The sequence below is a fragment of the Mustelus asterias genome, chromosome 11, assembly GCF_964213995.1.
Source record: "Mustelus asterias chromosome 11, sMusAst1.hap1.1, whole genome shotgun sequence".
In the NCBI taxonomy this organism is placed as follows: domain Eukaryota; kingdom Metazoa; phylum Chordata; class Chondrichthyes; order Carcharhiniformes; family Triakidae; genus Mustelus; species Mustelus asterias.
In genome coordinates this window covers 6,825,248-6,852,589 of record NC_135811.1, presented here as the reverse complement: position 1 = coordinate 6,852,589, position 27,342 = coordinate 6,825,248, and the positions used below count along the sequence as shown (strand labels likewise).

The following is a 27,342-nucleotide window of genomic DNA, read 5'->3' as shown; positions in this document are numbered from 1 at the left end:
GCGTGTACTCAATCATTAAACATGCATCCCCGCTCAAGGCCAATTTAGAACAAGAGACCTGGAGAAATTTTGACCGGCAAACATGTCCACGCACTTTCCAGTAAATTCCTTTGCAGTGCAGTCACTTCTACAATGCAGGAAAATAGGACAGCCAATTGTGCACAGCAAGCTCCCACAAACAGCAATGTGGTAACGGTGAAGGAATCTCTTTCAATGGTGTTGCTTGGGTCAGGACACTGGGGAAAGCTCTATTCTTCTTCAGAATATAGGCATGGGATCTTTTAAGTCCATCTGAGAGTGCAGATGGATCCTGACTTAAAACATAGAAACTAGAAGCAGGAGGAGGCCATTCAGCCCTTCGAGCCTGCTCCGCCATTCATTTTGATCATGGCTGATCATCAAATTCAATATCCTGATCTCCCCTGCCCCCCATATCCCTTGATCCCTTTAGCCCCAAGAGCTATATCTAATTTCTTCTTGAAATCAGACAATGTTTTGGCCTCAACTACATTCTGTGAAAGTGAATTCCACACATTTCTCCTCATCTCAGTCCTAAAAGGTTCACTCCTTATCCTCAAACTATGACCCCTAGTTCTGGACTCCCTCACCATCTTAGCACCTCACCCGAATGCTGCCATCTCTGACACTGCAGTGCTTCCTCAGTACAGCACTGGAGTGACACCCTGAATTCGGAGTCCAGTTTGAGGAGTGGGATTTGAACTCACAACCTAGGCGGCACGGTGACACAGCGGTTAGCGCTGATGCCTCACAGAGGCCAGAGACTTGGGTTCAGTTCCCAGCTTGGGTTGTTGTCTGTGTGGAGTTTGCATGTTCTCCCTGTGTCTGCGTGGGGTTCCTCCGGGTGCTCCGGTTTCCTCCCACAGTCCAAAGATGTGTGTGTTAGGTGGATTGGCCATGCTATATTGCCCGTTACTGTCAGGTGGATTAGCAGGGTAACTCTGTGGGCTTATAGGGAAAGGCCTGGGTGGGATTGTTGTCGGTGCAGACTCAATGGGCCGAATGGCCTCCCTCTGCACTGTAGGGATTCTATGGCTTCAATGGTTCTACTGACTCAAGAGTATTATCCATTGAGTCAAGAATGGCACTACATCTAGAAGACTAGGTTGTGTATGGTTCAAATGATGCAGAGCGGGGCGGCACGGTGGCACAGTGGTTAGCACTGCTACCTCACAGCGCCAGGGATCTGGGTTCATTTCCCAGCTTGGGTCACTGACTGTGTGGAGTTTGCACGTTCTCCCCGTGTCTGCGTGGGTTTCCTCCGGGTGCTCCGGTTTCCTCCCACAGTCCAATGATGTGCCGGTTAGGTGGATTGGCCATGCTAAATTGCCCCTTAGTGTTCTGGGATGTTGTAGGTTAGAGGGATTAGCGAGTAAATATGTGGCGTTACGGGGATAGGGCCTGGGTGGGATTGTTGTTAGTGCAGGCTCGATGGGCCGAATGGCCTCCTTCTGCACTGTAGGGATTCTATGATTCTATGAAGCTTTACAGCAGCTTGCAAATGAGGTCCAGAATTCTGAAGCTAATGTTCCAAAGATGGAGAAGCCATGAAACTGAGCGATCACAGAAATAATCGGGACAGAGACTCGAGCACATAGCCGAACTCGAGCGCAGTGCAGGGGACTCTGGGGGCCTTTTGGATGAGATGTTCTATCAGGATCTCATCAGCCCTCTCAGTTGGATACAAAGAATCTCATGGCACAATCTAAAATGAGAGCAGTGGGGGAGGGGCGGGGGGGGTCCTCTCTTTGTCCAATATCCATCCCTTAATCAACAATACTAATTAACAGATATATTTCCGGTCTTTATCACATTAGTGTTTGTGGGAGCTTGCTGTGTACAAATTGGTATTCGTGGAGCTGAAGTTACAGACTCGGGGACGGATTAAAATCTCAGTTAGCTGGAAGCTAAGGCCCAGCAAGGGCAGGGTAAGAGTGACCCGTAGATCATAGATCTGTCTTATCTTTTAAATAGCTGGAGTGTGTCTCAGACATGTAGCAGTCCCCAAACTGTCAGCATGTTAGCAACATGAGAGACACGGATGGACAGCGATGGGCTAAGGCAAGTCCTTACGCCTGAGCTGTGCTGCTTACAATAGGGTTCTTTACTGATCCAAAATCAACACAACTCCCCATTCCATTAACCCTTTTCTACTCTGTGTGTATGTGTGTGTGTGTGTCTCTGTCTGTATATATGTGTGTGTGCCTCTGTGTATGCTTTATTATCTGTGTGTGTGAGTATGTGTGTGTGCCTCTCTGTGTGTATGTGTATATGTATGTGTCTGTGTGTGTGTGTGTATCTGAGTGAATGTGTGTGCGTGTGTATCTGAGTGAATGTGTGTGTGTATGGGTGTGTGTGCATATGAGTATGTGTGTGTGTGTGTATATGAGTGTGTGTGTGTGTGTGTGTAGTGAGTGTGTGTGCATATCTGAGTGAATGTGTGTGTGTATATGAGTTTGTGTGTGTGTGTGTGAGTGCATATGAGTGTGTGTGTGTGTGTGTATTTGAGTGTGTCTGTGTGTGTGTATCTGAGTGAATGTGTGTGTGTATCTGAGTATGTGTGTGCGTATGAGTGTGTGTGTGTGTTATGAGTGTGTGTGTGTGTGTGTGTGTGTATCTGAGTGAATGTGTGTGTGTATATGAGCGTGTGTGTGCGTATCTGAGTGTGTGTGCGTATCTGAGTGTGTGTGCGTATCTGAGTGTGTGTGCGTATCTGAGTGTGTGTGCGTATATGAGTGTGTGTGCGTATATGAGTGTGTGGGTATATGAGTGTGTGGGTATATGAGTGTGTGGGTATATGAGTGTGTGTGTGTGTGTGGGTGTGTGTGTGTGGGTGTGTGTGTCTGGTGTGTGTCTGGGTGTGTGTCTGGGTGTGTGTCTGGGTGTGTGTCTGGGTGTGTGTGGGTGTGTGTCTGGGTGTGTGTGTCTGGGTGTGTGTCTGGGTGTGTGTCTGGGTGTGTGTGTGTGTGTGTGTGTCTCCCTCTCTACATTTAAAGGGAAAATGGATAAATACATGTGGGAGGAAGGAATGGAAGGTGATTCTGATTGGGTGAGGTGCAGTAGCCAGGAATGAGGCTCATATGGCACAGACTAGCTGGGTCAGCTGGCCTGTTGTGTTGTAAATTCAATGTGAATCTCTGTCCCTTCTGTCTCTCAGTGTTCCAGTATCTGCATTTCTCTCTCTGGCTTTCTCTCTACCTTTCTATCCATCTCTGTCTGTTTTCCTATGATCTTTGTCTCTCTCCTACTTCTGTCCCTCCCTTTCGCTCACTCCCTGCTGTTCCCTTGCTCCTACCATATGTCTGTTGTCTTCATGGTTCAGTGGGTAACACACTTTACCTCGGAATCAGCAGGCTATGTGTATAAGCCCTGTTCTAGAGACTTATGCGCAGAAGCCTAAGTGGACTCTCCAGAGGGCGTGCTGGACTGTTGGAGGAGCTTTGTTTTGAACGAGACGTTAAAGCAACGTCTCATCATCCCCCTCAAGCAGATGTGAAAGATTCCATGGTACTATATTGAAGAAGAGTAGGGAGTGCTTTCTCCGATATCCTGCCCATTATTTGTCCCTCAGTCAGGGCATCACGGTGGCACAGTGGTTAGCACTGCTGCCTCACAGCGCCAGGGACCCGGGTTCAATTCCGGCCTCGGGTCACTGTCTGTGTGGCATTTGCACATTCTCCCCGTGTCTGCGTGGGTTTCCTCCGGGTGCTCCGGTTTCCTCCCACACTCCTAAGGTTAGGTTGATTGGCCATGCTAAATTGCCCCTAGTGGCAGGGGGATTAGCAGGGTAAATATGTGGGGTTACAGGGATAGGGCCCGGGTGGGATTGCTGTCGACGCATACTTGATGGGCCAAATGGCCTCCTTCTGCACTGTAGGGATTCAACGAACATCGTAGAAAGCAGATTATTGGGGTCATTATCACATTGCCATTTGTGGGATCTTGCTGTGCACAACAGTGACTGCATATAAATTGCTTTGGAGCATCTGCTGGATGTGAGAAGTGTGAGTCTTTTTTTTCGCATCTATTTTGTTCTCCGTCTCTCACTTTGACTCTCTGTCTCTCGCTCTCTCTGGCCTGTCCTGCTCTCCCACATTCTGATCTGTTATCATTGATATATCTTTTCATTTCTGTCTCAGTTTCCAATCCTGTATCCCACTCAGTGCACCCGTAGAAGAATTGGCAAATATAATTTTTGGGCTGTTTTGCTAAATTCGCCCTTTCGTTTCTGTTTGGTTACCGGGGTGGCACAGTGGTTAGCACTGCTACCTCACAGCTCCAGGGACCTGGGTTCGATTCCGGCCTCGGGTCACTGTCCGTGTGGAGTTTACACGTTCTCCCCGTGTCTGCGTGGGTTTCCTCCGGGTGCTCCGGTTTCCTCCCACAGTCCGAGAGGCGTGTGGGTTAGGTTGATTGGCCGTGCTAAATTGCCCCTTAGCGTCAGGGGGATTAGGAGGGTAAATATATGGGGTTATGGGAATAGGGCTTGGGTGGGATTGTTGTCAGTGCGGGCTCGATGGGGTGAATGGCCTCCTTCTGCACTGTGGGATTTCTATGATTGTAAATGATTCAGTTAATATCAAATTGGTTGTAAAAAATAAGTAATTATTATATAAGCTACCACTTAAAAAAAGTTCTTTGAGAATGTGTGACGATTAGAAAGTGTTTTAACACATTAATGCAGTATATTCACACCCTCTAATGATAGAAATGGGATTAAAAATATAACAGCCTAGATTTTCTGACTGGCACTGCCTTGGGTAGCCCTGGTTTTAGTGGGCACACTAAATGTTGTAATCTGACAGTGGCTCTGCAGACAGGCAGAAGGGGAAAGGTAATAATCTTCCAACGTGTCTTAGTCAGAAACTCAGGAACTCTGCGTTCAAGTCCCTGTCCCCAGTGGGAGGAGTGTTTGGGATGCAGCTGAACGGGTGGATAATCAGTCTGTTCATCCTCCCTGTGTTTTCCCACTAAACCCAATGGGGGTGGAGGGGTGAGGGGTGGTGGGGCGCAGCGTGGTGGGAGGAAACGGTGAATATACAAAGCAAACTCCTGTAATTAGACTGAAGTTCTCTGGTTCACCCGAAGCAGCAGGCCAAAGGCAGAAGAGTGAGGAATCTTCCTTTGGACAATATCACAAGGGTTTTCTTTTAAATTTATTCATTTATGGGACGCGGGCATCACTGGCTTGGCATTTATTGGCCCTTAAGAAGATGGTAGTGAGTTGCCTTCTTGAATTACTGCAGTCCGCGTGGTGTAGGTACACCCACAGTGCTGTTAGGGAGGGAATTCCAGGATTTTGACCCAGCGACAGTGAAGGAACAGTGATATATTTCCAAGTCAGGATAGTGAGTGGCTTAGTGGGGGACTTGCAGGTGGTGGTGTTCCCATGTATCTGCTGTCCTTGTCCTTCTAGATGATAGATTCGTAGGTTTGGAAAGTGCTGCCTAAGGAACCTTGGTGAGTTCCTGCAGTGCATCTTGTAGAAGGTACACACCACTGCCACTGTGAGTCGGTGATGGAGGGAGTGAATATATGTGGACAGGGTGCCAATTAAGCCGGGCTGCTTTGTCCTGGATGGTGTTGAGCTTCTTGAGTGTTGTTGGTCTTGTGTCACAGGGGTGGTATTGAGATATACAGATGGGTAGTTCCAGCCTGTCTCCACTCTGTGCTCTGTCCCCGCAAGACAGTAAAACAGCGCCTTTCACGACCTTCAGATGTTCCAAAGCACTTTGATTTGGAAGCATGGTCATTGCTTTAGCATTGGAAATGTGTGCACAGCAAGATCCCACAATCACATGGTTGGTTTCTAGTGAGGTTGGTTGAGGGAAAGGGTGCAGAGGAGATTCGCCAGGGTGTTAACTGGGCTGGAGTGTTTCAGCTAAGTAGAGAGGCTGGTTAGGCTGGGGTTGGTTTCCTCAGAGCAGAGGGGGATCTGATGGAGGAAAACAACATTAGGAGCAATGTACATACAGTATATAGGAAGGACCCCTTCCCCTTAGTAGAAGGGTCAATAACTAAAGGGCATAGATTTAAGGTAAGGGGCAGGAGATTTAGAGGGGATTTGAGGAAAACCTTTTCACCTCGAGGGTGATGGAAATCTGGAACTCGCTGCCTGAAAGGTTGGTAAAGGCAACCCTCACAACATTTAAGAAGCATTTAGATGAGCACTTGAAACACTATAGCACACAAGGCTACAGACCAAGTGCTGGAAAATGGGATTAGAATAGATAGGTGCTTGACCCGATGGGCAGGGAAACTCTGTGGGCGGGATTTTCCGGTCAAGGGTGGATCGCGGTCGGAGGTCAACAGGCCTTTGCGTGGTCCGTGTCCTGCCTGCTATGATTCCCGTGGTGGGCGGGACAGGAAAATTCCGCCCTATGATTCTCCGATAAAGGCCATGGAACCCAGTCCCAGTCAAAACCACAGCTCCGAGAGAGGAAATTTTGGGATGTGCCCGAGAGGGAAAGAGCAACAACATCAGAGGACGCTATTGGGGCGGGTGGGGGGAGGGGGAGTTAAGAGAAAATGTAGGCCTAACTCTGGCTCCTGAGCATCTCAGTTTTAGTTTCTCTGCTATTTTCCCTGTGCCTTCAGGTGCCCAGCTTTGTAACTCTGGAATTCCTTCCTCAAGCCTCTTTGCCTCTCTACCTCCCTCTCCTCCTGTGGGAAGTTCCTCAAAACGCGCCTGTTTGGTCAAGCTTCTGACCACCTACCCTAATGTGGCTAGGTGTCAAATGTTGTTTTACAATGCTCCTGCGAAGTGCCTTGGGGATTTTACCCCTGTTAACGATGCTGTTGTTGTTGGTTGGCTCCGGTGGTTAATCGATTGATTCACTCACTCCTGCTGTAATACTGTCAGTCAACCAGCAGGTGGCAGTCACTTAGCAAAGGGGGAATTTTCCTTTGTTAAATTCAATGGGGGGTTGCGTTGCCAATCTTTCTGGAATGTTCTGGAGTCTCCCGGAATGGAGCCTGAGCCTCCTAGGTCTTGCTGCCCACAACTAAGGAGATCATTGCAATTTAAACGTTTCACCTCAAGCCCAGTGCTGTCACCCACTCCATTTAGGCAGCACTGTGGCACAGTGGTTAGCGCTGCTGCCTCAGTACCAGGGACCCCAGTTCGATTCCTGGCTTGGGTGACTGTCTGTGTGGAGTTTGCACATTGCACATTGTGGGGTCCCTCAGGGTAGTGTCCGAGGCCCAACAATCTTCAGCTACTTCAGTCAATGACTTTCCCTCCATCAGAAGTGGGGATGTTCGCCGATGATTGCACAATGTTCAGCACCATTTGCGACTCCTCAGATACTGAAGCAGTCCACGTGCAAATGCAACAAGACCTGGACTTGGGGTGGCAAGTAACATTCGTGCCACACAAATGCCAGGCAATGACCATCACCAATAAGAGACAATCTAAACACTGCCCCTTAAGATTCAATGGTGTAAGCATCACAGGTGTAACCATAGAACCCTACAGTGCAGAAGGAGGCCATTCAGCCCATTGAGTCTCCACCGACCGCAATCCCACCCAGGCCTTATCCCCATAACCCCATGCATTTACCCTAGCTAGTCCCCCCCGACTCTAAGGGGTAATTTAGCATGGCCAATGCACCCTAACCCGCACATCTTTGGAGTGCGGGAGGAAACCGGGGCACCCGGAGGAAACCCACGCAGACACAGGGAGAACATGCAGACTCCACACAGACAGTGACCCAAGCCAGGAATCGAACCCAGGTCCCTGGTGCTGTGAGATAGTGGTGCTAGCCACTGTGCCACCGTGCCGCCCTAAGGACAAGGGGGAATTGGCTCCCTTGTGACTGACCGGACCACCAGAGTGGAACAACAACTTTAGTTTTGCACTCTGCTGCCCAAATACTCTGATAACCTGAGGTAAATCATTCATCCGTCGCACCACTAGGCAACTGTGACAGGCCATTCCTCGTGCTTTGTCTTATGTCCTTGGCAGTGAGGTCAGTACACCTTGCCGTTTCCACGGTAACATGAAAGAATCTACTCCCTTATAGATTTCCGCTGTGAATACTGTACAAAAGAATCGTACTTGTTAAAATTCTGGACACACAAAAAGTGTCCTTTCGTGTGTTTAAAGGAATGATCAACTTAACCATTTTTCCTGATATTCTCCACTTACTGTCGAAAGGTTCTAGGATCCACATCCATCTCTTGCTCTCGGGCAGTTATTAAACCGGCTGAACCGAGTTGCAAATGCTCCATTTAAAGATTTACTGTGAAATCCTGACATATTATTGGTCAGGATTTTAACGGCCCTCAGGAGGTTGGGTGACAGTCAATGGGCGGCCTAAAAAGTCACAGCGAGCCGCGTTGGATTGGCTCCCCGATGCTGGAGCTCACCAATGGTGTATCTGGATGTGCGGGGGACCTCCACTCCCTTCCCCATAGAGGCGGGCAGCCTATTTACATATGTGGAGGCCCAATCAGGCACCATTTTACATTGCTGTCAGCATGGAGTGACTCCGTGTGGCAGCACGGTGGCCCAGTGGTTAGCACTGCTGCCCCACAGCGCCAGGGACCCGGGTTCGATTCCCGGCTTGGGTCACCGCCTGTCCGGAGTTGCACATTCTCCCCGTGTCTGAGTGGGTTTCCTCCGGGTGCTCCGATTTCCTCCCACAGTCCAAAAGACGTTCTGGTTAGGGTGCATTGGCCGTGCTAAATTCTCCCTCAGTGTACCCAAACTGGCGCCGGAGTGTGGCAACTAGGGGATTTTCACAGTAACTTCATTGCAGTGTTAATGTAAGCCTACTTGTGACACTAATAAATAAACTTTAGACTTGAAGCTTTTGGCTGCAGTGGGGGAGGCCGCAGGCTAAATTTTATTTTTATTCGTTCTTGGGATGTGGGCATGCCTGCCTGGGGCCATTATTTATGGCCATCTCCAATCGCCTGGAATGAATGGCTTGCCAGACCATTTTGCAGTCAACCACATTGAGTCACGCGTAGGCCAGACCGGGTAAGGAAGATTTCCTCCTTGAAAGGGCATTCATGAACCAGATGGGTTTTTCCGACAATAGATAATGGTTTCATGGTCATCAGTAGATTCTTAATTCCAGTTTTTTATTGAATTCTGATTTCACCATCTGCTGTGGTGGGATTCATAGAATCATAGAATCCAAAAGTGCAGAAGGAGGCCATTTGGCCCATTGAGTCTACACCAGCCACAATCCCACCTAGGCCCTATCCCCATAACCCCATGTATATGCCCTACTAGTCCCCCTGACACTAAGGGGCAATTTATCATGGCCAATCCACCTAATCCGCACATCTTTGGACTGTGGGAGGAAACCGGAGCACCCGGAGGAAACCCACGCAGACACGGGGAGAACGTGCAGACTCCGCACAGACAGTGACCCAAGCCGGGAATCGAACCCGGGTCCCTGGCGCTGTGGGGCAGCAGTGCTAACCACTGATTGGAATCAGTATGCCCCAGTGCATTGCTTTTGGCCTCTGGGTTAACATTCCAGTGCCAATATCACCCAGAGAGAGACTGGGCTGGAGTTTGTGGACTTGCTCGAGCGAGACACTGTAAAGGCTGTTGTTCCATCTTTGTCCTGCCTTTCCCCCCGTTTCTGGCAGCTGCCAGAAATAAATGTCAAACTTAAAGATAAGAATCTGCTGTGCTGACATATTCTATCAAACCCTTTCGTAATTCTGAACGCCTCTATTAAATCTCCCTTTAACTTTTCCTGTTCCAAGGGAACAATCCCAGTTCCTCAACCCTCTCCACGTAATGAAAACCCCTCTTTGCTTTGTCTTGCTTTTGTGTTCTGTTCCTCTATTAATAAAACCAGGGATCCCGTACGCTCTTTGAACAACCTTCTTAGTTTTCCCTGCCAACATCAGACTTGTGTTTGTCAAGCTCAAGGTCTGCTCCTGGCCCCTTTACAATTGTACCATTCAGTTTATATTGCCAATCTTCGTTCATCCTTTAGAAATATGTCACTGCACACTCCTCTGCATTCAATTAAACTTTTACAGAGCATCTTAAAATGCAGCATCTGAAAACGAAGAGAGTTAGAGAGGTTCCGAGAGGGAATTCTAGAGGCTAGGGCACTGAAGGCATGGCTACCAGTGGTGGGGTGATTAAAATCGGGAATGCACACAAGAGGCCAGGATTAGACGAACACAGATACCTTAGAGGGTTGTGGGGCTGGAGGAGATTACTAAGGACAGGGGTGAGAGACAACTGAAACCCTCGCTCACTTCCCATATTTCTGTCATCAGTGTGTTTTTGAGAAGGAAGAGGTGTGTGTTTCTTAACCCCTGTGTGCTATTTGAATAACGAACAGCAAGCGTTCATGGGTTTAAATAAAGAGGATTATTTATTCATGAATTCACCCCAAAAATTGAACACTCATCCTCTCTCTTTTTCTCTCTCTCTCTCTCACACACACACATACACACACACACACATTCTCTCTCTTTCTCTGAAGGAAAATACAGTTAGGGAGTCATAGAAGTAAGTTTACCGCATGGAAACAGGCCCTTCGGCCCAACTTGAGTACGTTTTTAAGTCCAGATTTCCTACTCGGACATGCTGACCCATCGGAATGGTTTTGGTTGAACTAATTGGTAGCTCTGTAATTCAAAAGAAGGTTCCAAAAATATTGTTTGAAAGTTTTGACTTTGTTCAGCCTTGTAAAGCTATTTGAATTTTGAGTTGAATTTGGCAGTACTGTTGTTTTGTCTGGGGTAGGGATTGCTTGCAGTGGCGATTTGCAAGGTTCTGTCACATGTATACACCAAATATGCACAGGTTAGGTGGATTGACCATTCTAAATTGCCCCTTAGTGTCAAAATATGTGTAGGATAGATGGATTAGCCATGGGAAATGTGCAGGGTTACGAGGCTAGGGCAGGGGAGAGGGCCTGGGTGAGATACTCTGTCAGAGAGTCAGTGCAGACTTGATGGACCGAATGGCCTCCTGCACTGTAGGGATTCTATGATTGAGAGAATCGTGCACTTTTACAAGTTATAAACAAAAGACGACTTGTAATTCCTGTGATTGGCTCATCTTCGAAAACACGCCGTGCAGGTCCGGTGAAGAGGAGTTTTTTTCACTCCTGAAGTGTCGTTAGGTGAATTTAACCGCCAAATTTGAATACCAGATGCATGGCAGGATTCTGTTGAGCAAATGGACTAAGCCACAAACTTAGTTATTTGTAATCTTGTTACCCGGAAGTCAGTTTTCTGCATTGGTGAACTTGAAAAGGAACGAGCTTGGAGACCTGGCAATGGTGTAGTCTCCAGATCTTCAGGTAGCGGTGTTGCTGTTCTCTCTGCCGCTGCAGTCCGTGCAGTAATTGCTGTATCTTGCAGATAGTACTTAAAGATGAAAAGGGAGATCAAAATGGATGCTTTACCATGTGGTTTCTCACAGTCCCCTTTTTAACTCTGGTGTTGTACTTCAGTGAATTAGCCACAACCTGGACTATTGATGGTGTTTGGATATACTCACCGTTTTCATTTCACAATGACCCATTCAAGTCACGAAGCACCTTTTGGATGGTCTTAGGAGATGGTTAATGACATTTCTTATTCTGGAATGTATCCTTTTGGAACAGTGTGGGGAGTTTGAATCCACAGACCAAAGTCAGGTGACTCACGCCAGCCATCTTTTGCAGTATTTTAGTGTCCATTTTTTTAACGAAAAGTCAGTTTCAGAAGATTCCACACTGGTTACTTTTACTGGGCATGGCACAGCGATAGGGAGGGGTGAAACCATGGAAGGACCTGAAAACAAGGACCAGAATTTTGAAATCAAAGTGTGAATGTGCTGGGAACCAATGTCGATTAGCGAGCGCAGGGCGGGACTAGGGGATTGGCACTTGGTGTGGAGAAGGACACAGGCAGCAAAGCTATGGATGAGCCCAAGTTTACAGAGGCCAAACATGGGAGGCCAACAGTGAGTGATTTGGAATAGACAAGCCCGGAGGCACCAGACGAGGGTTTCAGCAGCGGATGAGCTGGGACAAGAGTGGAGTCAGAGATGGAAATGAATGACATTGGGGATAGGTGGTGGAAGGTGTCGCTCGTGGTCACATGTAAAACCAGTGCTAGGGACATTCTGGTTCAGGGGAGGCAGTGGCGTAGTGGTATTATCACTGGATTGCTAATCCCAGAGAACCAGGGTAATATTCTGGAGACGTGGGTTCGAATCCCACTATGGTGAAATTTGAATTCAATAAAATAAATCTGGACTTAAAAGTCTAATGATGACCATGAAACCATTGTCGATTGTCGTAAAAACCCATCTGGTTCACTAATGTCCTTTAGGGAAGGAAATCTGCCGTCCTTACCTGGCCTGGCCTACATGTGACTCCAGAGCCACAGCAATGTGGTTGACACTTAACTGCCCTCAGGGATGGGCAATGAGTTCTGGCTCACCCAGTGATGCCCACATACCATGTATGAATAAAAAAAAGCTTCAGGGCACTGCTAGGGAGATGGATGGAGCAGATGGTTAGGAAATGGAGTTTGTGGCAGGCACCCAATCTGATGGTTTTGACTTTCCAACATTCTTTCTAGATGTATCGCAGCTTGGTATGGCTTCTGCTCTGACCAAGGCCGCAAGAAAGGGTTGTGAATGAAGCCCCGTCCATCATTCAAACCAGCCTCCCATCCATTGACTCTGTCTACACTTCCCGCTGCCTCGGGAAAAGCACCAGCATAATCAAGGACCCCACGCAACCCGGACATTCTCTCTTCCACCTTCTTCCTTCGGGAAAAAGATACAAAAGTCCTGAGGTCACGTACCAACCGACTCAAAATCAGCTTCTTCCCTGCTGCTATCAGACTTTTGAATGGACCTTCCTCGCATTAAGTTGATCTTTCTCTACACCCTAGCTACGAGCAGCACGGTGGTACATTGGTTAGCACTGTTGTCTCACAGCACCAGGGACCCGGGTTCGATTCCCGGCTTGGGCCCCTGTCTGTGCAGACTCTGCACATTCTCCCCGTGTCTGCGTAGGTTTCCTCCGCATGCTCCCACGGTCCGAAAGTTGTGCTGGTTAGGGTGCATTGGCCATGCTAAATTCTCCCTCAGTGTACCCGAACAGGCGCCGGAGTGTGGCGACTGGGGGAATTTCACAGTAACTTCATTGCATTTTTAATGTAAGCCTACTTATGACTAATAAATAAAACTTAAAAATGACTGTAACACAGCATTCTGCCCCCCCCTCCTTTCCTTCTCTATGAACGGTATGCTTTGTCTGTATAGCGTGCAAGAAACAATACTTTTCACTGTACACTAAGACGTCACAATAATAAATCAAATCAAGAATTGGAGGAAGTGACTACTTCGTGAGCACTGGATGTCAAAGAAGCAGCCTGATAGTTCAGAGATAGGAGTCGGGAGAGGCGCAGATGAAGCAGAGTTGGCTCTCGTTGGTGTTGCTGTGAAAACTGCTGTGCTTTTGGACAATGATAGCAGAGAAGCAGCAGGTGGATGGGAAATAGAACGGGGGTGCCAGGATAGATGCTTCAGAGGACACCCAAGGCAACGGTGCAGGAGGGGGAAGAGAAACCATTGTAAGTGACTGGTTTTGTGAGGAGAAGGGATGATGCAGGTAAATTTGAAGGAAAGGAGTAAGGAACGGGCAGTGTCTGAGGAGAGACAATTGTGCACAGCAACCTCTGCCAGCCTAGATTAGGTCCTGAATTGGAAGTTGAAGGGGCAACCTCCTGCCTCAAGAGTGAGAGTGCTGCCCAGTGAACCATAGCTAACAGGCGAGTGTATGACGGAGCAGATTGCACTGTCAGAGAGGATGGGCCAGAGTCAGTGTGTTTCGACTCTGATTCTTTATGTTTTAAATAGTGAATGACAACTTCAATCACAGGCCATCTGCCCATTTTGTTCCCTCAGAGCAAGAAGCACGCCAACAAGGTCCGCCTGTACTACATGCTGCACCCAGAGGACGGAGGGCCTCCCTCCAAGAAGCTGCGACCTGATAACCCAGTGAGTAATCACATTCCTCAAGCTATGTTTGACTAATAATATCACAGAGCACCAAAGGTTCCTTCCCCTGCTGAATAATCCAAAACATACGGTCAGTGCAGAATATCTCCTGACTTGGTGCTTTTATTAATCATGCAGGCTCTGAGTTGGCAGATTGTGCAAGCCTTCAATAATTTACTTTTTGGAGAAATGTGCTTTGCTTAGATTTCTCGGCTCTCTACCTCCTCTGATAGTTGTTGTGCTAACCTTGTGCAAATGGATTTGGATTATTGCTGTGCAAGGTTTTGCTCAGATCCTACAGTGAGTAACTGCACTAATGACTGGGTACAAATCAGCAGTGAAGATGTTCCTTTCACAGAGTCATAGAATCCTACAGTGCAGAAGGTGGCCATTCGGCCCATCACGCCTGCACCGATCACAATCCCACCCAGACCATATCCCCATAACCCCCCATGCATTTACCCATGCTAGTCCCCCTGATACTAAGGGGCAATTTAGCATGGCCAATCCACCTAATCCGCACATCTTTGGACATCTTTGGAGGAAACCGGAGCACCCAGAGGAAACCCACACAGACACGGGGAGAATGTGCAAACTCCACACAGACAGTGACCCAAGCTGGGAATTGAACCCGGGTCCCTGGCGCAGTGAGGCAGCGGTGCCAACCACTGTGCCACCGTGCCGATGCTTCAGCTTAATTTGTTGAATTTTCAGTTACCATTTTTAAATGATTGCAGTTATGTCCAGGATAAGGCATAGGGCCGGCACGGTGGCACAGTGGTTAGCACTGCTGCCTCACAGCGCCAGGGACCCGGGTTCAATTCTCGGCTTGGGTCACTGTCTGTGTGGAGTTTGCACGCTCTCCCCGTGTCTGCGTGGGTTTCCTCCGGGTGTTCCGGTTTCCTCCCACAGTTTAAAGATGTGCGGGTTAGGTGGATTGGCCATGCTAAATTGCCCCTTAGTGTCAGAGGGACTCACTAGGGTACATGCATGGGGCTATGGGGATACGGCCAGGCTGGGATTGTGGTCGATGCAGACACGATGGGCTGAATGGCCTCCTTTTGCACTGGAGGGATTCTATGGAATTTGCAGTTGTTGGTGTGACATCATAATGGCAGCCTTCTGTGTTGTTGGGTGTTATGATCATGTGACCCAGTTGCACCGTTTGTTTCGTGCAGACCAATGAGGAGACTGGGGAGAATCCCCCGACTCTTCTTTAAAACAGTGGCCACGGACTTTGTTATGACTTCCTGAGTTTAAATCCCAGCAGAATTGTGTGTGGCACCCCTCATGACACACAATAACCTTTTGTCTCTGAGATCTGCCTTTAGAATAGGCAGCTTGACTTTTTCCAGGGTCAGGAATGTGCGTTGTTTGTGTGGAGGTGTGTATAACCTGGAAGTCTGTGAAATCGCGTGAGAAGGTGTCGAGTGTGCGTCCCAACTTCATCGCAAACCCAGGCAGTGTTCCGGTCGGCACGTGCACGTGAGAGTCGGGAGGTCACCCACCGACAATCAGTCAGGCAATTTATCATAGTATCATGGAATCTCTACAGTGCAGGAGGAAGCCATTCAGCCCATCAAGTCTGCACTGACAACAATCCCACCCAAGTCCTATCCTTGTAGCCTCACATAATCCCCCTGACACGAAGGGGCAATCCCACCCAGATCTGTTCCCTGTAACCCCAAGTATTTACCCCACTAATCCCCCTAACCTACACATCTTGGGGCACTAAGGGGCAATTTAGCATGGCCAATTCACCTAACCTGCACATCTTTGGACTGTGGGAGGAAACCGGAGCACCCGGAGGAAATTCACGCAGACACGGGGGGAACGTGCAAACTCCATACAGACAGTGACCCGAGGCCAGGATTGAACCTGGGTCCCCAGCGCTGGGAGGCAGTTGTGCTAACCACTGTGCCACTGCTCTCTTTACTGTGTTAAGAGTTCAACAACAACAGTAGTTTGTGCAAGGTTTTCACCGGCTCCTGAGCGAGACCCACCAAAGCATTCTGCTCCTGAGTGATGAAGAATGAACTGGCTCCCTTTCTTTATTCAGCTCCCTGGTTGGTCACAACTCGGTTAATTTGAAAAGGATCCCTTGTCTCACAGACACCTTTTCCCAGCCTAAATCATAGAATCCCTACAGGAGGAGGCCATTCAGCCCAGCGAGCCTGCACCAACAATAGGGCAGCAGAATGGCACAGTGGTTAGCACTGCTGCCTCACAGCGCCAGGGTCCCGGGTTCGATTCCTGGCTTGGGTCACTGTCTGTGTGGAGTCTGCACGTTCTCCCCGTGTCTGCGTGGGTTTTCTCCCACAGTCGGAAAGACATGCTGGTTAGGTGCATTGGCCATGCTAAATTCTCCCTCAGTGTACCCGAACGGGCGCAGGAGTGTGGCGACTAGAGGATTTTCACAGTAACTTCATTGCAATTTTAATGTAAGCCTTACTTGTATCACAAATAAATAAACTTTAAACAACAATCCCACCGAGACCCTATCCCCGTAAATATGTTGATGCTTTAAATGGAGCCAATTTATTCAAACATTTTTGAGTTAAAAAAAGAGCGAATTTATTAATAAGTAAAACACGAGAAAAAAATAATAAAAACACCCTAAACACGTTAAAGAAGCCATTCCTTATGGACAAGCCCTCCGAATACACAGGATCTGCTCGGATGAGGAGGATCGCAACAGACACCTCCAGACACTGAAAGATGCCCTCATAAGAACAGGATATGGCGCTCGACTCATCGATCGACAGTTCCGACGCACCACAGCGAAAAACTGCACCGACCTCCTCAGAAGACAAACACAGGACATGGCGGACAGAGTACCCTTCGTCGTCTAGTACTTCCCCGGAGCGGAGAAGCTACAACATCTTCTCCGGAGCCTTCAACATGTCATTGATGAAGACGAACACCTTGCCAAGGCCATCCCCACACCCCCACTTCTTGCCTTCAAACAACCGCACAACCTCAAACAGACCATTGTCCGCAGCAAACTACCCAGCCTTCAGGAGAACAGTGACCACGACATCACACAACCCTGCCACAGCAACCTCTGCAAGACGTGCCGGATCATCGACACGGATGCCAACATCTCACGTGAGAACACCATCCACCAGGTACACGGTACCTACTCTTGCAACTCAGCCAATGTTGTCTACCTGATACGCTGCAGGGAAGGATGTCCCGAGGCATGGTACATTGGGGAGACGCTACGACAACGGATGAATGAACACCGCTCGACAATCACCAGGCAAGAGTGTTCTCTTCCTGTTGGGGAACACTTCAACGGTCACGGGCATTTCGACCTCTGATCTTCGGGTAAGCGTTCTCCAAGGCGGCCTTTACGAGACACGACAACGCAGAGTCGCTGAGCAGAGACTGATAGCCAAGTTCCGCACACATGAGGACGGCCTCAACCAGGATCTTGGATTCATGTCACACTATCTGTAACCTCCACGACTTGCCTGGGCTTGCAAAATCTCACTAACTGTCCTGGCTGGAGACAATACACATCTCTTTAACCTGTGCTTAACCCTCTCTCCACTCACATTGTCTATACCTTTAAGACTTGATTACCTGTAAAGACTCGCATTCCAACTATTATTTTGTAAATTGAGTTTGTGTCTTTATATGCCCTGTTTGTGAACACAACTCCCACTTACCTGATGAAGGGGCAGCGCTCCGAAAGCTAGTGGTTTGTGCTACCAAATAAACCTGTTGGACTTGAACCTGGTGTTGTGAGACTTTTTACTGTGTTTACCCCAGTCCAACGCCGGCATCTCCACATCATGGCTACTAGGAATCAGAGAGAGAGAGAGAGAGAGACTGTTTTTTTACCTGCAAACACAGGGTTACCAAGTGGATGTCCTTCACCTGTGTCCCTCATGTCACACTAGCACAGTAGAACCAGAACACCAGACTGGCGCACAGAGCCCAGGTTGCAATTGGCTGTTAACCCCTTTCCTTGTATGTTCTAGGAAGAGAAAAACACACACGTGTCTTTTTCCCAGAAATTGCTTTCTTTCAACTCACATCATGTCCACAATCTGGAAGAGAACTCCCAGGGGATGGTTTCTACTGAGATTGTAATCACCTCCATTATCTCCACAGGAGATTACAGTTCGGTTTTTGCATTGTACCTCTTCCTTTGAATCATAGAATCCCTACAGTACAGAAGGAGGCCATTTGGCCCATCAAGTCTGTACCAACTACAATCCCTCCCAGGCCCTATTCCCATAAACCCACACCTTTACCCTGCTAACCCCCCTGACAACAGGTCAATTTAGCTTGGCTAATCAACCTAACCCGCACATCTTTAGACCGTGGGAGGGAACCGGAGCACCCGGAGGAAACCCACGCAGACACGGGGAGAATGTGCAAACAGACAGTGACCCAGGTCCAGAATTGAACCCGGGTCCCTGGCGCTGTGAGGCAGCAGTGCTAACCACTGTACCACCGCGCCGCCCACACGTTTTAAAGAATGTCTTAAAAGAGGAATGTGAGAAATAGAGGCAGAAAAATGGAAGGAGGAAATTCCAGGGTTTAGGGTCCAGACAACTGAATACAGAGACTCTGACCTACAACTTAATTGAAATCTAAACTTCCAGATGTTTATCGATGTTTCAGCTTATTTCAGTTCCCACTTTTAAATGGTTGCAGTTGTGTTCAGGATGAAAGTTGCAGTTGTTGGTGTGATATTATAATGGCAGCCTTCTGTGTTGTTGGGTGTTATGATCATGTGACCCAGTTGCACCATGTGTTTAGTGCAGACCAATGAGGAAACTGGGGAGAATTCCCCAACTCTTCTTTGAAATAGTGGCCACAGACTTTGTTATGACTGCCTGAGACAGAGTGTCTCTGTCTGAAAAAGGTGCAGTAAGAAGTATCACAACATCAGGTTAAAGTCCAACAGGTTTATTTAACCATCGAAACCCTACAGTGCAGAAAGAGGCCATTCGGCCCATTGAGTCTGCACCGACAACAATCCCATCCGGGCCCTATCCCGGTCTCCCTACATATTTACCTGCTAATCCCTCTAACCCTCATATTTTATCCACTAATCCCTCTAATCTACGCATCCCGGGACACTAAGGGGCAATTTAGTTTGGCCAATCAACCTAACCCGCACATCTTTGGACTGTGGGAGGAAACCGGAACACCCGGAGGAAACCCATGCAGACACGGGGAGAATGTGCAAACTCCGCACAGACAGTGACCCGAGCCGGGAATCGAACCCAGGTCCCTGGAGCTGCGAAGCAGCAGTGCTAACCACTATGCTACCGTGCCGCATAACGGTATAACCTGGTGTTGGGAGACTTCTTACTGTGCCCACCCCAGTTCAACACCAGCATCTCCACATCATGAAAAAGGTGCGGCATTCCGTTTTCTCTGGACTTGTTGGTCAAGTGTAAGCCACAGGGGAATTACAGCACGTGGTTACTTTACAGTCTCAGCCTGCTTTGGCTTGTTATGTCCTATATTTAAAGAAACATGTCTTACTTAAAGGCTCAATACATCTGTAAATAATTGGGGGCTGTCATCTGTTGTCATGAATGTAGCGCCTAAAATATCTTAGTGCAGCACTATCAAAGATTTGACACCAAGTCATACCAGGTCAGGTGACCGGATGCTTGGTCAAAGAGCTTTAAAGTTTTAAAGTTTATTTATTAGAGTGTCACAGGAAGGCTTATATTAGCATTACATTAACACTGCAATGAAGTTACTGTGAAAATCTCCTAGTCGCGACACTCAGGCGCCTGTTCGGATTCACTGAGGGAGAATTTAGCACGGCCAGTGCACCCTAACCAGCACGTCTTTCAGGCTGTGGGAGGAAACTGGAGCACCCGGAGGAAACCCATGCAGACACGGGGGGAACGTGCGGACTCCGCACAGACAGTCACCCAAGCCGGGAATCGAACCCAGGTCCCTGGCGCTGTGATGCAGCAGTGCTAACTGCTGTGCCACCGTGCCGCCTACAAGTTTTAAAGAGTGTCTTAAAAGAGGAATGTGAGGAATAGAGACGGAAAAATGGCAGGAGGAAATTCCAGGGCCGAGGGTCCAGGCGACTGAAAGCACGGCAGTCATTGGTGGAGCAGTTAAAATGGGGGATGTGCAGGTGAAGCACAGATACCTTAGAGATTACAGAGATAGGTCAAATGCAAAAACACATAGAATCTGCAGTGCAGAAGGAGCCATTCGGCCCATCAAGCCTGCATCGACAACAATCCCACCCAGGCCCTGTCCTATCCCCATAACCCCACATATTTACCCTCCTAACCCCTCTGACATTAGGGGCCAACATATCATGGCCAATCCACCTAACCCGCACATCTTTGGACTGTGGGAGGAAACCGGAGCACCTGGAGGAAACCCACGCAGACACGGGGAGAACCTGCACACAGACAGTGACCCAAGCCGGGAATCGAACCCGGATCCCTGATGCTGTGAGGCAGCAGTGCTAACCATTGTGCCACCGTGCCGCACATAAAGAGAATAAATTTGAACAATGAGAACATGAAATAAAAATAAGAACTTTCTGGATCTCCCAGAAAAAAAGATGTTGTTAGCATTTTGTGTGAAGGATCTTTCTTTAACACACTGACTTCCCATTGCCTTTGCCTGTTTTATTTTTGCTGACTCACTTGCCTCCTCCCCCTGCTTCTCTCTATTTCTCTCTGTTAGCCAAGTATTTGGGACAACCTTTGCCCTGTTAGGACTGGTTGTGAATCTACAGCACAAACTGCCTGTTCTGTAACACTAATTGGCATCCTCCTTTAGAGAGGTCACAAAGATGCAGAAATGGAAATATGTTCTTGTCACAAAGTGAATTTAAGGCACTTTAGTCAGCGCAGTGCAGAAGGACGCCTGCCTGGATCTCACCTCTGCTGGACCTCGGGCTGTTTGATGTCGTTACGGTGTGACAACATCGACAGGTCTCACTTTTAAGATTGCAAAGGCTGACCCAGAGCAGGAAAGCTGGTCTGGAATAGAATTTCTTTTTAAAATCTTCCCAAAAGAGCTTTCTTCATTTGCCTCATATTAGAAGGGTGCATTATGAGAAATATTTTCTCAAGTTGGAGAAACTTGGTTTGATCTCACTGGAGCGACGGAGGTTGAGGGGAGACCTGATAGAAGTCTACAAGATTATGAGAGGCGTGGACAGAGTGGATAGTCAGAAGCTTTTTCCCAGGGTGGAAGAGTCAATTACTAGGGAGCACAGGTTTAAGGTGCGAGGGGCAAGATTTAATGGAGATGTACGAGGCAAGTTTTTTACACAGAGGGTGGTGGGTGCCTGGAACTCGTTGCCGGGGGAGGAAGTGGAAGCGGATACGGTCGTCACTTTTAAGGGGTGTCTTGATAATTACATGAATAGGATGGGAACAGAGGGATATGGTCCCTGTAAGTGTAGGGGGTTTTAGTTCAGTCGGGCAGCATGGTCGGTGCAGGCTTGGAGGGCTGAAGGGCCTGTTCCTGTGCTGTAATTTTCTTTGTTCTTTCATGTGAACGTTGCAGTCAAAGCCAGCATTTATTCCCCATCTTTTTCTCCCAAAGGGTTGTGAATCTGTGGAATTCGCTACCCCAAAGTGGGTTGGATGCTGGGACAGTGAGTAAATTTAAGGAGGAGTTAGACAGATTTTTAATTGGTAATGGGTTGAAGGATTATGGGGAGAAGGCAGGAAAATGGGAATGACATAGACATAGACATAGAAGATAGGATCAGGAAGAGGCCATTTGACCATTCAATCCTGCTCCACCATTCATTACCATCATGGCTGATCATCCAACTCAATAGCCTAATCCTGCTTTCTCCCCATAACCTTTGACCCCATTAACCCCAAGTGCTATATCCAGCCGCCTCTTGAATGCATTCAGTGTTTTGGCATAAGGAGCATATCATCCATGATCGAATGACGGAGCGGACTCAATGGGCCAAATGGCCTAATTCTTCTCCTATTTTCTATGTCATCCACATTTTGCACCAAAATCTGACACCTAGTCCATCCCAATTGGCAGGATGCTTGGCCAATGATTGTTGTTGCTCTGATTGCTCTTATTCTGAACAGCAGAAATCATTATGAATTTATGAACCTATCTCCACTTGCTGCTTGGTCAGGGCCGGTGCAACCACTCGGCAAACCTGACGGCGAAGTTTGAGGGCAGCAAGAACTGAATGAACTGTCCTTGAAACCATGGGTGGGAATTTCCGGTGCTGTCCACCCCGGGACCCGAAATTCCCGCCCGCGAGGTCAGTGTTTGGCTTGTTTACCATCCCACCCTCGACAACTCCCGTGGCGCGCGGGTCCGGAAGATTTAGGCCTACATAAGTAAACAAACAGGCTTCAGAGGGAATGATAGGAACCTGATGCAAAACACCCATGTTCCAAATCAAGCTGTCCTGGCAGTGTCCAAAGCAGCCAATCTGACACATAGTCCATCCCAATTGGCAGGATGTGTGGCCAATGATTGTTGTTGGCTGATTGCTCTTATTCTGAACAACAGCAATCATTGGCCAAGTAAGGTTAACATGCAGGTTCAGTCGGCAGTTGGGAAGGCAATGCAATGTTAGCATTCATGTCGAGAGGGCTAGAATACAAGAGCAGGGATGTACTTCTGAGGCTGTATAAGGCTCTGGTCAGACCCCATTTGGAGTATTGTGAGCAGTTTTGGACCCCGTATCTAAGGCAGGATGTGCTGGCCTTGGAAAGGGTCCAGGGAGGTTCACAAGAATGATCCTGGAATGAAGAACTTGTCGTATGTGGAACAGTTGAGTCTGTACTTGTTGGAGTTTAGAAGGATGAGGGGGGATCTTATTGAAACTTACAGGATACTGCGAAAATAGGGTGGACGTGGAGAGGGTGTTTCCACTAGTAGGAAAAACTAGAACCAGAGGGCACAACCTCAGGCTAAAGGGACGATCCTTTAAAACAGAGATGAGGAGGAATTTCTTCAGCCAGAGAGTGGTGAATCTGTGGAACTCTTTGCCCCAGAAGGCTGTGGAGGCCAGGTCATTGAGTGTCTTTAAGACAGAGATAGATAGGTTCTTGATTAATAAGGGGATCAGGAGTTATGGGGAAAAGGCAGGGGAATGGGGATGAGAAAAATATCAGCCATGATTGAGTGTCGGAGCAGACCCGATGGGCCGAGTGACCTAATCCTGCTCCTATGTCTTAAGGTCTAAGTATAACATGCCAGTTTCCTCAGTCGCTCCTTTCTTGCTTGCCTCCATATGAGGGCTGTTCTGAATCTGTTGGGCATTGTGGTGGTGGATGCTTTCTTCAGACCTCACTGGAGCGCAGAGTAAGGTAAAGCACCTGCCTCTGTGTTAAGTTTACCCCCACATCCTACAAGAGGCATTGATGCCTCACAAGTGTCTGCAATGCATGCTCCTCGACTAGGATTCCCAACCTCCGACGTTGGCCCTAGCTAATTCTTCCCAACCTCCTCCCTCAGTGGGGTAGCCCTTCTGGAGCTGCCCCCTCAGTGGTGACACTGGTCCTTCCCGACCTTCCTCGATGGTGGCCCTTCCCTCAGCGTCTCCTCCTACTCTTCAATGCTGGCCCTTCCTGACCCGATGCCTGACCTCTTCCCGCTCTATGCCCTTCTCTGGAACGCTCACTCCCAAGGGCTGCGGGGAGGGTCATTGAGAGGGAGCCATTGAGAAAGAAGGGAGGAGCACCGTTGTGGGAGGAAGTCAAGAGGGAGAGCCACCATCAGACCGATAAAGTTTAAACAGTTTAATGTTTATTTATTAGTGTCACAAGGAGGCTTAAATTAACACTACAATGAAGTTACTGTGAAATCCCTTAGTCGCCACACTCTGACGCCTGTTCGGGTACACTGAGGGAGAATTTAGCACGGCCAATGCCGCTAATCATCACGTCTTTCGGACTGTGGAAGGAAACCGGAGCACCCAGAGGAAACCCACACAGACACAGGGAGAACATGCAAACTCCACACAAACAGTGACCCAAGCCGGGAATCGAACCCAGGTCCCTGGAGCTGTGAAGCAGCAGTGCTAACCACTGTGCCACCCAATACTGATATTCATATAGATTTCCATGTATTTCCATTGCAATCTTTCCCAGAATTTGGTTTTACAATCCACGTTCTGTTTATGTGACAGTTTTACAAATTCATACATCTACATGATTATTCCAAAACTGTGAGCCAGTAAATATTATCAAATTTAGTCTCGCCCACTCTGCTGTAATGATTATTGATTGGACAAATTGTGCATAAAATCATCATGTAACTGTTGCAAGAACGCAGAGTGTTAAATCGTGTGAGTCATATCACATTATCATTACATTACAATCTGCATTTGCTCTGGTAGCTATCCTGTGAAAATTATAGAATAATGAGGAGAGAGAATAAAGCATAGAAATATAGAAACATAGAAGATAGGAGCAGGAGGAGGCCATTCGGCCCTTCGAGCCTGCTCCGCCATTCAACACGATCATGGCTGATCATCCAACTCAATAGCCTAATCCTGCTTTCTCCCCATAACCTTTGATCCCATTCACCCCAAGTGCTACATCCAGCCGCCTATTTTCGCAGTATCCTGTAAGTTTCAATAAGATCCCCCCTCATCCTTCTAAACCCCAACAAGTACAGACCCAGAATCCTCAACCGTTCCTCATATGACAAGTTCTCCATTCCAGTACAGTCAGTAACATCAGATTCTCCTTTCACATGTCAATGAATCTGTCATTCTAACTGCAGGATTGTTATGCAGACTAATGTGCAATATCCTTTTCCAAGGAGCCAGGGGGCTGGGCCTCATAACGGAAGGTTCATCGAGGGTGCTTATACTCTCGAACCACCTCTGGTGTTGGTGACCCTCCTTCTTGAGCCGCTGCAGTCCATGTGGTCTAGGTACATCCACAGTGCAGCTAGGGCGGGAGTTCCAGGATTTTGACCCAGGGAGTGGCAATACATTTCCATGTCAGGATGGTGAGTGGCTTGGAGGGGAACTTGCAAGTGGTGGTGTTCCCATGCCTCTGCTGCCCTTGTCCTGTTAGATGGTAGAGATCGCAGGTTTGGAAGGTGCTGTCGCAGGATCGAGCCTTGGCGAGTTGCTGCAGTGTATCTTGTTGATGGTAAATGTTGCTGCCACCGTGTCCCGATGGTGGAGAGAGTTTGTATAAAATTGGCTCACTGTCCCACGGGTATAGAAAATTGACAGGTGATTAAGATAAAGGAAAACTGCTGCGGATGCTGGAATCTGAAACAAAAACCGAAAATGTTGGAAAATCTCAGCAGGTCTGACAGCATCTGTGGAGAGAGAATAGAGCCAACGTTGAGTCAAGATGGTCACCTAGAGGGGATATTTCATCTCCCAAAGTGTGGTGAGCCTGTGGAATTCATTACCACAGGAAGTAGTTGATGCCAAAACATTGAATATATTCAAGAGGCGGCTGGATATAGCACTTGGGGCGAATGGGATCAAAGGTTATGGGGCAAAAGCAGGATTAGGCTATTGAGTTGGACGATCAGCCATGATCGTGATGAATAGCGGAGCAGGATTGAAGGGTCAAATGGCCTCCTCCTTTTCTATCTTCTATGTTTCTTTGTTTCTATGCTTTATTCTCTCTCCACAGATACTGTCAGATCTCCTGAGATTCTCCAGCATTTTCTGTTTTTGTTGAAGGTAATTAAGATAATAGAGGGTAGACATGGAGAGACTGTTTCCCCTGGATGGAGAATCAAGAAGGAAGGGACATAAATATTACAATTAGAGCTCTGTAGTTTGGGAGTGAAATCACATATTCACTCTCCTGAAAGGCTTTAACTGCTGGGGTCAGTGGGCGCTTTGAAGACTGGGATGAATAGGTTAGTGTTGGGTAGGGGTATCGAGGCTATGGTACAAAGGTGAGTGCGGTGCAAAATCGTGGAAATGGTCTGAGGGGCTGAATGGCCTCCTGTTGTTCTAAACTGTAAAGTGTGTGATATTCTCCTTACCAGAGAATGCAATGTGACTTGGCTTTATACATCGTGACATCCACCTCAGCCAGTCTTTGGGCACAAAAATATATATAGAAACATAGAAGATAGGAGCAGGAGGAGGCCATTTGGCCCTTCGAGCCTGCTCCGCCATTCATTACGATCATGGCTGATCGTCCAACTCAGTAGCCTAATCCTGCTTTCTCCCCATAACCTTTGATCCCATTCACCCCAAGTGCTATATCCAGCCATCTCTTGAATACATTCAATGTTTTGGCACCAACTACTTCCTGTGGTAATGAATTCCACAGGCTCACCACTCTCTGGGTGAAGAAATGTCTCCTCATTTCCGTCCTAAATGGTCTACCCTGAATCCTCAGACTGTGACCCCTGGTTCTGGGCTCCCCCACCATTGGGAACATCCTCCCTGCATCTATCCTGTCTAGTCCTGTTAGAATTTTATAAGTCTCTATGAGATCACCCCTCATTCATCTGAACTCCAGTGAAAACAATCCTAACCTAGTCAATCTGTCTCCTCATACATCAGTCCTGCCATCCCCGGAATCAGCCTGGTAAACCTTCACTGCACTCCCTCGAGAGCAAGAACATCCTTACTCAGAAAAGGAGACCAAAACTGCACACAATACTCTAGGTATGGCCTCACCAAGGCAGAAAATGTACATATGTAGGGCCTTGGGACTGTACTAAATGACTTGAGTGAACTACCCGACTACGAACAGCTGACCCAGTGGTATGAAGGAGTTTGTGGGAGCTGCCTTGGGTGAGTGCAGCTGTCTGCGGGGTTGCTTAGCTGAGAGGAGCGTCTTCTTCTCTGAAGCATCTTGTTGAAGTTGTACAAGACATTGGTAAGGCCACACTTGGAATACTGTGTACAGTTCTGGTCAACCTATTATAGAAAGCATCTTATTAAACTAGAAAGAGTGCAGAAAAGATTTACTGGGATGCTTCTGGGACTTGATGGTTTGGGTTATAAGGAGAGGCTGGATAGACTGGAACTTTTTTCCCTGGAGCGTAGGAGGCTGAGGGGTGATCTTATAGAGGTTTATAAAATAATGAGGGGCATAGATAAGATAGATAGTCAACATCCTTTCTCAACGGCAGGGGAGTCTAAAACTAAAGGGCATAGGTTTAAGGTGAGAGATAGAAAACGGTCCATAGGGGCAATTGTTTCACTTAGAGGGTGGTGAGTGTCTGGAACAAGCTGCCAGAGGTAGTAGTAGAGGCGGGTACAATTTTGTCTTTTAAAAAGCATTTAGAATGTTACATGGGTAAGATGTGTATAGAGGGACATGGGCCAATTTGAACTAGCTTAGTGGTTAAACAAAGGGGCGGCATGGACAAGTTGGACCAAAGGGCCT

At 48.0% G+C, this 27,342-nt stretch overlaps 1 protein-coding gene across 3 annotated transcripts in view; it reads left to right on the top strand.

Moving 5' to 3' along the window:
* LOC144500345 (zinc finger matrin-type protein 4) overlaps window positions 1-27,342 on the top strand; it is a 459,246-nt gene that overhangs the window by 20,530 nt on the left and 411,374 nt on the right. For all 3 annotated transcript variants that reach the window (XM_078223096.1, XM_078223094.1, XM_078223093.1), the window contains exon 3: window positions 13,916-14,008. In XM_078223096.1, the coding sequence (XP_078079222.1) occupies window positions 13,916-14,008 (93 nt within the window). The remainder of the gene's footprint in view (window positions 1-13,915; window positions 14,009-27,342) is intronic.